The sequence below is a fragment of the Anolis sagrei genome, chromosome X, assembly GCF_037176765.1.
Source record: "Anolis sagrei isolate rAnoSag1 chromosome X, rAnoSag1.mat, whole genome shotgun sequence".
Taxonomy (NCBI): Eukaryota; Metazoa; Chordata; class Lepidosauria; order Squamata; family Dactyloidae; genus Anolis; species Anolis sagrei.
Window position 1 is genome coordinate 58,878,535 of NC_090034.1, and position 9,971 is coordinate 58,888,505.

General features: G+C 44.6%; 1 protein-coding gene across 1 annotated transcript; it reads right to left on the minus strand.

Moving 5' to 3' along the window:
• Positions 1 to 212: 212 nt before the first annotated feature.
• On the minus strand, positions 213 to 9,971 carry ARRDC2 (arrestin domain containing 2). The gene is made up of 8 exons (XM_060784853.2): positions 9,617 to 9,971; positions 6,866 to 6,932; positions 6,562 to 6,709; positions 5,741 to 5,843; positions 4,526 to 4,782; positions 3,467 to 3,629; positions 2,892 to 3,046; positions 213 to 1,400 (listed from the first exon to the last, which is right to left on the minus strand). Exons 1-8 carry the CDS (start codon positions 9,912 to 9,914, stop codon positions 1,341 to 1,343), a joined length of 1,251 nt encoding a protein of 416 aa, XP_060640836.2. The 5' UTR covers positions 9,915 to 9,971; the 3' UTR covers positions 213 to 1,340.

Genomic DNA, 9,971 nt, shown 5'->3' on the forward strand with positions numbered 1-9,971 from the left:
AGCACTCTATATATAGCCCAGGAAGCTTCCAATGTCTGTGTGGTTGGATTGCCATCTGTCGGGAGGGATCAGATGGTGTCCCGCCTTTGGGGTCCCTTCCAACTCTAGGAATGCATCGAAAGCAGAAAACCAATCCAATTGTGGCCAATGTCCCATTGAAAGCCATTGGAACTGCATCCGAACCCATAACAACACTTCAACCAAGAAACCCGTTGAGAATAAAGTCTGTTTTTATTATCCATGTATAAAACATTTGAGAAACAAACATATACATATATATATATACATATACACACACACACTCATATCAATCAGCTTCCGAATACAAGTCCACAAAGAGGTGCAAGGAACATGGTTTTGGGGTCCAAACTGGTCTTGCAAAGCTCTTGGAATCTGGTGCTTTTGAGGGTCAGTTCTCTCCCTTTTCCTTTGCATTAAGATGAGGTTGAATCCCACCCCAAAAAAGGGGGATGAAAAGGTAAACAACCCCAAAAACAGGCAGCTAAAGGTACATATGATCCAAGAAGGGAAGCAAAAGGCACATAATCACCCTCCCCCCCAAAAGTGGGAAAAGATGCATGATATCCCAAAAAGAGGGAAGGTTGACACCCCCAAAAGGAGTGGGGGCACATGCTGCAAAAAGGAAGGAAAAGGTAAACAATTCAAAAATGGGGGAGCTAAAGGCACAAAAACCCCTCCAAAAAAGGTAGAAAAGGCACATACACCCCCAAAAGGGTGGGAAAGGCACAATAAACCCTCCAAAAAAGTTTGGCACAGGCACAGAATCTCCTAAAAAAATGTGGGAAAGGCACAGATTTCCCCCAAGAAGGAAAGAAAAGGTAAACAAACCCCCGAAAGCGAGGGAAAGAAAAGGCACACTGATCCCCCAAACCATCCCAAGTCGATGGCTTCTCTTTCTGCCCCCTCTTCTTGTTCCTTCAGGACCCCTTTATTCCAAGCCAAGGCAGTCCAAATCCCAAGTTTCGGGTTTCGAAAGAGGATGACGCTCCCCTGTATTCCTGAACCCGGGACTGCACCGAAACCACTTCGGAGGGAGGGGAGGAGGCATGCCCCTGACCCCATTTCCCGGCTTAATGTGGGCGACCGGCTGCCGGTTAAACCGGTCCGGAGAGAGGAACCAGATCCCAATCAATCCCAAAGCCAGTCTCGATGAGCTTTTGCCACTGCTCTCGATCCCACATCGTCTGGGCGAGCCCCGCGTGTGAGCGCATGGAGGGACACCTTCTCCCTCCAGCTTCTTCATCCTCCCTCCGTCCACTGCATTTTCACCATCCCTTTCTCCGTGTTTAAGCCAGCTTGAAAAATAGCCTTTTTCCTTTTCAACATGTCATGCAGCGAGGGCGGAGAGCGGCACTGTCAGTGGGTGGATTGGGGTCCACCTGGAAACAAAAGGAAAGGGGGTGTTATTATTTCTAATATAATTAATAACATAATTATTAAAAGTAATTATTACCAAGTATTAACTAATTTTGCAACATTATTATTATTAAACACACACACACACATATATAATATTAATGTATGACATTATATCATTACTAATATATTACTAGTAATATTACATATTATATAATGTAATATATTAATTTTATATACTATATTATATAGCACTATGTAATATTGTATTACATTATATAATGCTATATGGTAATAATACCATATAGCATTATATAATGTAATACAATATTATATTAATAGTAGCATAGTATACAGTATATTATTAATACATTATTAATAATAATGTAGTATATAATCCTCTCTGAGTTGTCTTTGATCCACTTTTTTGGGCTTCATGCAAATCTGCTTTTTTTTGGCCGAATAGCTTAAACATTGGTTCATGCCATTGAGTAAGAGATCCCCACGTGGATAATATTATACGGGGGAGTGGTGGAGGCTCCTTCTTTGGAAGCTTTTAAACAGAGGCTGGATGGCCATCTGTCAGGTGTGATTCGAATGCAATATTCCTGCTTCTTGACAGAATGGGGTTGGACTGGATGGCCCATGAGGTCTCTTCCAACTCTATGATTCTATGATAACATTGTTTAATAATTACAATATATTACATATTATATATTAATAATTATATAGTATAATATGTTACATTATATAATACTACAATACATTACATTACATACATTATAAATTATATATTAACATATTACATTATATATTATATTATTAATAATTTATTATATTAATAATATAATACTAGAATATATTACATTCTATATAATATATATACTAATAATTTAATATTATTTAATACTACATATTAAAATACTATTATATTACTATTAATTTTTTTTTGTCATGTCAGGAGCAACTGCTCCTGTTGTGAGAGAATTGGCCGCCTGCAAGGACGTTGCCCAGGGGACGCCTGGATGATTTTTGATGTTTTATCATCCTTAGGGAGGCTTCTCTCATGTCCCCGCATGAGGAGCTGAAGCTAATAGAGGGAGCTCATCCACCTCTCCCCGGATTCGAGCCTGCGACCTGTCGGTCTTCAGTCCTGCTGGCACAGTGCTTTAACCCACTGTGCCACCGGGGGCTCGCTATTAATAATTTAATACTAGAATATATTTTATATAATACATATTATATTACTAATAATTTATATTAATAATATAATACTATAATATATTATATTTATATAATATATATACTAATAATTTAATATTATTCAATACTACATATAATAATACTATTATATTACTATTAATAATTTAATACTAGAATATATTTTATACAATACATATTATATTATTAATGATAATTTCTCAAGTCACGCCTGACACGACCAAAAAAAAAGGTAATCTAACAATTTTAATAGTAATATCCCGCTCATGTTAATTCCCTATCCCGGTTCTCACCTCGGAGTAGAGCGGAGGGGGCCGCAAGCGGAACTCCTGGATGTAGGCAAAGAAGGGCCCCTCAAGGAGCAGGCTGGGGGGCCCAATGGGGCTGGGCGGGGAGAGGGCCTCCGGAGGGTCCTCACCAGACACCACAGAAGAGTACTCAGGGGGAGCTGAGAAGAGAAGGAAGAAAAGACATTATTATTATTTACGGCCAGATTATACATAAAAACAGACCACACAGGCACATTAGATCCAAGTGTTTGGGGTTCGTCTCTGGGATATTATTGTGGCCATATTGGTATTATTATTGCCATATTATTAATATTATGTCAATATTAATAATATGGCCACATTATTAGTATTATTATGTTTATTTACATCCCCCCTTTTTTCACTCAAACCCCACCTTCCCCAGAAATAGATTAGCAAATTTTGTATGGCTATCAAGTTTCTAGTCCTCAATGAGCTTGGGACCTTTCCGGTCATTTGCTGCAATGAATGCCTGGATCCACTGCCTTCTGGGGAATCTCCTAACAGGTCGTTCTATGCAGTCTCCCCTCCAAGCCCCAACCAGAGCTGCCTCTGCTTACCTTCCGGCTGCTCGGCAATGCCCAGGCGGACCCAGTCCAGGCTGAGGCTGTACTGGCTGCTGACGGAGGAGGTGCGGCTGCCAAAGGGGTGCAGCGGGATGGTACCCATCACCAGCGGGAGCTCCAGAAGAAGCTTTGAGGTGCCAGGGATGTCAATGCAGACCTAAGTAGGAAAGAGGAGAAAGAAAGAGGATTGGGTTAGAAAGGGAAAATAAAGGAGGGAAAAGGAGGGAAGGAGGACAACAAGAGAGTTGGGTTGAAAAGAGAAAGGAGGGAAAAAGGAAGGCAAGAGAAAGGAAAAGAAGGGAAAGCAGGAAAAAGGGGTAAAGGAAAAACAGAAGGGAAAGTGGGAGAATGGGAAAAGTGGAAGAAAAAGAAGGGGAGGGTGAGAAGGAGAGTGATGGGTTAGAAAGGGAAAGGAGGAGGGAAAGAGAAAGAGAAAGGAAAAGAAGGGAAAGCAGAATAAATGGGAAAGAAGGGAAAGTGGAAGAAAAAAGAGGGGAAGCAGGAGAAAGCGGTAAAGGAAAAACAATGGGAAAGGTGGAAGAAAAAGAAGGGGAGGATGAGAAGGAGAGTGATGGGTTAGAAAGGGAAAGGAGGAGGGAAAAAGAAAGAGAAAGGAAAAGAAGGGAAAGCAGGAAAAAGGAAACACAGGAAAAGGGGAGAAGAGGAAAAGAAGGGAAAGTGGGAGAACAGAAAAGAGAAAATAGAAAGAAAGGGAAAAGGAGGGAAGGTGGGAGAATGGGGAAAAAAGAAAAGGAGAAGGGAAAGTGGTAGAAAGAAAAAGGGAAAGCAGAAAAAATGGAAAAAAAGGGAAAGTGGGAAAAAGAAAAAAGAGGGGAAGAAGGAGATGTGTTAGAAATGGAAAGAGCGAGGGAGAAAGAGAAAGGAGGGGGAAAGAAGGGAAAGCAGGAGAAAAAAGAAGGGAAAACAGAAGGAAGGAAAAGGGAAAGCAAGAGGAAAAAAAATAGGAATTCGAGGGGAGGGAAAAAAAGGAAAGTGGGAGGAAAGAGAAAAGAAGGGAAAGCAGGGGAAAGGGAAATAGTCAGCTGGCCTCACCTTGAGCTGGTACTCGACGTGGAGGATGCGGCACTGGAGGATGGAGGGCCCGACGGGTGGGATCTTGAGGGCGCGCCCATGCCAGACACCCCGCGAATGGGGTGCCACGGGCTCTCCTGCGATGCTGGCCACCACTGCCTTCTTCTCCTTGCGCGCCCCCCGCGCCAGGAAGGTCTGCACCTGGATGATGGCTGCCTTGGGGGATACCGCCCGTGAGGTCCCGTTGTCAATCTCCGCAAAGATGGGGATCACCTCACCTGCAGAAATATTGAGGATGGGGGGAGAGATAGCGTCAGAGAGGAGAGCCCAATGCAAACCCCAAATTCCACAAGATTAAGGGTTCGGTTCTTATATTGCATTTTATAGGGCGACAGGATGTTTTTGGGGTGCAAGTTCAAATCTCCACTCAACCATAAAAATCCACTAGATTGCCTTGGCCAAGTCACTATCTCAACCCCAGGAATAATAATAATAATTACTAATTATTATTATTATTACATTACCTTACTGCTTTTCTGTATTGCATTGTGCTACTATTTTACTATGTTATATTACATTATTTTACTAGATTACATTATTCAACTATATTATATTACTTTTACTATATTATGTTATGATGTTAGATTATTTTACTATATTATATTATGACTTTACTATTTAATATAATATAGCAAAATAACTGAATATAATATAGTAAAATTATAATGTAGTAAAATAGCTTAAGTTTGTATTTGACTATTACATTACATTATTTGACTATATTATATTGCATTATAGTATTATATTATTTTATATTACACTATTATATATATTAAATCATTATATTAATTATATTACTATATCAAACTACTCTATTATACTATACAATAACCATGTCAATATTGTTATATTATTACTATTATTATTAATATAATTTTCAAGCAAACCAGCTCTGAACCACTCTTCCCAAGAACTCTTCCCTATATACAGTAGACTCTCAGTTAACCAGAACTCCTGTTTCTCTCAAGCAAGGAGAATTGACATTTATCCATCCATCAATTCACATGGATGCCATGGATTAAATAATAATAAATATAATAATTTATTATTATTTCCAGCCAATATTAAATTATTATATTTATTATTTCCAACCATTCCACATGAATGCCATGGACCAATTGAGTGTCTAACGTAAAACAATAATTATAATAAATGAGATCCAAACAAAGGGCTCACCTGGTGTGTAGCCCTTCCGATCAATCTTGGCCGAGACGGAGACTTGACCGCGGTTGCAATACCAAGTTCGGGCCAACTTCTCCTTGGCGCCAGCCTGGGGAGCCTGAATACAAAGGAAAGAGGGAAAAAATAGGTTTAATGGGTTGAGACGTGATGAGATGAGAAAAACACGCTTACAGGACAATGTCCCTCCCGCAGTGACAAAGTTTGTGCAGTTTGATAAACCAACTACTACTAGAAGAATAATAATATACTAATAATATATAATAATAACAATTATTGTGTTACATAGTATAACAATGACAGACAGGGGACCTCCAAGGGTCATCTAGACCGACCAGGCGGGGATTGTAATGAATGGGAAAGAGACCTCCAAAGGTCATCTAGACTGACCAGGCTGGGATTGCAATGAAGGGGGAAAGGGACCTCCAAGGGTCATCTAGACTGACCAGGCTGGGATTGCAATGAAGGGGGAAAGGGACCTCCAAGGGTCATCTAGACTGACCAGGCTGGGATTGCAATGAAGGGGGAAAGGGACCTCCAAGGGTCATCTAGACTGACCAGGCTGGGATTAAAATGAAGGAGGAAAAGGACCTCCAAGGGTCATCTAGACCGACCAGGCTGGGAGTGTAACATATAGGAAAGGGACCTCCAAGGGTCATCTAGACCGACCAGGCCGGGAGTGGAACATATAGGAAAGGGACCTCCAAGGGTCATCTAGACCGACCAGGCTGGGAGTGTAACATATAGGAAAGGGGACCTCCAAGGGTCATCTAGACTGACCAGGCTAGGATTGCAATGAAGGGGGGCAAAGGACTTACCAGCAAGGCAGGGGTGTTGATGTCAATGGGCTCGATGACGGTGAACTCCTTCTTGGCCCGCTTGACTGAAGCCCATGGCCGGTGGAGCTTGGCCTTAACCCAATACCGGACGTTGCCGTGCTTGCCCTCAAAGGAAGTGGCCAGCGTCCTGATGGAAATAGTAAAAATATTTTTTAATTCCAAAAATATTCAAAAAAGCAGGGCATAATATACAATAGAGAATACAATCGAATAGAATAGGTAATATATAATGTAACGTGCCCATATATTATAACAGAATACATATTAATATATTTGGACTTACTCAGGAAGCTGGAAAGTGAATGGGAATTCGTGCTTTCCTGCGGGGAGGACTGTGAAGCCTTCATTTTCTGGGGAAGGAAAGAGAAACAAGACTTAAACAGAGGCAAAACAAGGCAGGAAACTGGGCAAAAAATCAGCACACAAAACCCAACAAACGGGACGATATATTATGTATTCTTGGAACAATTCAAGAACAAGAAGGAAAAACACCAAAGGGGTCACGGGTTCAGATTTCTCGGCCTGTCCTGTTATGCAAGACCAATATCCAAGAATAGCCTTCACTTCCCAGAAAAAGCTGGAAAAAAACAAAACTGCTTTGGAAAGCAACGAGAAGGGCCAAACGAAGGGGGAAACACTCTTCACTCGCCCAGAGGCTGACAAAACATACAGAGAGAAAGAGCAAAAGCCTTCTGCACATGCTCAGAGGCACACCAGAGAGGCAGAAGAGAAAGATAATACTCTGCACATGCTCAGAGGCACATCTGAAGAGGGAGGGAGTGCTCTGCACATGCCCAGAGGCCCAGCAGAGAGAGCAAAAAGAGGAAGAACTCTGCACATGCTCAGTGGGCTCCTACTATAAGTCAAAGGAGCACTTTGCCCATGCTCAGCAAGACTGAAAAAGGGAATCCTCTGCAGGAATCGTTCTGTACTTGCTCAGAGGCGCCCTGCTAAAAGTCCAGAGCTAGCAGAAAAGGAACACTCTACACGTGCTCAGAGGCACAGCAGAGAGGCCAGAGAGAGAGAGAAAGCATTGTATTCATGCTCACAAAAGAAAGGCAGGAAAGGGAGAAAATAACATATGAAGATGGGAGAGAGCCCTTTGCATGTGCTCAGAGGCACAGTCTGGTCTCATAATAGCAAGGGGAACACTCTCAGAGGCACAGTGATAAGGCAGGAGAGGGAGAAAACACTCTGTTCATGCTCAGAGGTCCATTTAAAGATGAAAGGAGACCTCTGCCCATGCTCAAAGGCACAAGAGAGTCAGAAGAGCAGGTAAGCACTCTGCCCATGCCCAGAGGCCCATCCAAAGAGGGAGAGTGTACTCTGCCCATGCTCAGAGGCCCATGTGAAGATGAAAGGAGTCCTCTGCCCATACCCAGAGATATGAGAGAGAGGGAGAAAACACTCTGCCCATGGCCAGAGGCCCATCCGAATAGCACAGCAGCCCTCTGCCCATGCTCAGAGGCACAAAAGAATCAAAAGAGCACTCTGGGCATGCTGAGAGAAAAAGTAAACATTCTGCACATGCTCAGGGGCCCACGTGAAGACGGAGAGCCCTCTACCCATGTTCAGAGGCACAAGAGGGAGAAAACACTCTGCCCATGCCCAGAGGCCCATTTGAAGATGAAGAGTCCTCTGCTCAGAGACACAAGAGAGTCAGAAGAGCAAGGGAGCACTCTGTGTGCGCTCAGAGGCCCATCTGAAGAGGGAGAGAGCCCTCTGCATATACTCATAGAATCATAGAATCAAAGAGTTGGAAGAGACCTCATGGGCCATCCAGTCCAACCCCCTGCCAAGAAGCAGGAATATTGCATTCAAATCACCCCTGACAGATGGCCATCCAGCCTCTGTTTAAAAGCTTCCAAAGAAGGAGCCTCCACCACACTCCGGGGCAGAGAGTTCCACTGCTGAACGGCTCTCACTCAGAGGTACAAGAGAGGAAGAAAACACTCTGCCCATGCCCAGAGGCACTGCAGAGAATCAGAAGAGGGAGAGAGCACTACCCATGCCTAGGAGCTTAAGAGAGTCAAAAGAAGAAGAGAGCAATCTGGACATGCTAAAACACAAGAGAGAGAAAGAAAACACTCTGAACATGCTCAGGGGCCCATGTGAAGAGGGAGTTAGCCCTCTGCCCATTTCAGAAGAGGGAGAGAGCACTCTGCCCATGCCTAGGAACCCATTTGAAGAGGGAGAGAGCACTCTGCCCATGCCTAGGAGCAGAAGAGAGAAGAAAACACTCTGTCCATGCTCAGAGGCCCATTTGAAGAGAGACCCCTCTGCCCATGCCCAGAGGCACAAGAGAGCGTCAGAAGAGGGAGAGAGCACACTGCATATACTCTGAGACACAAGAGAGGGGAAGAGAACACATCTGAAGATAAAGAGAGCACTCTGCCCATGCCCAGAGGCACAAGAGCATGTCAGAAGAGCAAGGAAACACTCTGCCCATGCTCAGAGGCCCATTTGAAGAGGGAGAGACCCCTCTGCCCATGCCCAGAGGCATAAGAGGGAGAAAACACTCTGCCCATGCCCAGAGGCACAAGAGAGCGTCAGAAGAGGGAGAAAACACTCTGCCCATGCCCAGAGGCCCGTTTGAAGAAGAAGAGTCCTCTGCCCATGCTCAGAGACCCAAGAGTGTCAGAAGAGCAAGGGAGCACTCTGTGTGCGCTCAGAGGCCCATCTGACGAGGGAGAGAGCACTCTGCATATACTCAGAGGCACAAGAGAGGAAGACAACACTCTGCCCATGCCCAGAGGCACAAGAGAGCATCAGAAGAGCAAGGAAACACTCTTCCCATGCTCAGATGCCCATTTGAAGAGGGAGAGAGCCCTCTGCCCATGCCCAGGGGCACAAGAGAGCATCAGAAGAGGGAGAGAGCACTCTGCATATACTCTTGAGACACAAGAGAGAGAAAGAGAGCACTCTGCCCATGCCCAGAGGCACAGCAGAGAGTCAGAAGAGGGAGAAAACCCTCTGCATTTACTGAGGCACAAGAGAGAGGAAGAGAGCCCTCTGTCCATGCTCAGAGGCTCACCTGGGTGTCCCCCGGGGAGGAGGCTGCACCGGTGGCGGAGGAAGTCCTGCTGCTCGGCGTAGCTCTGGGTGTAGGCGGTGCTGGAGCCGGCGCTGCGGGACTCGGTCCAGTGGACGCGGGCGGCGCCGGCAGCGACGAGGCGGAGCTCTCCCAGGCGAGCTTGGCCGGACAGCTCCAGCACCACGCGCCCCGACACCGCTTCCCCGGAGCTGAACACCGGCGGCGAAGGAGAGGCCGGCTCGGGACCCTCGGGGCAGTCCAGCACGATCACGAAGCGCTTCACGCGGTCAAACAACATCTTCTCCAAATCAACAAGCCAAGCCGAACTAAGTTGTTGAAGGTTTGTTGTAAGTCA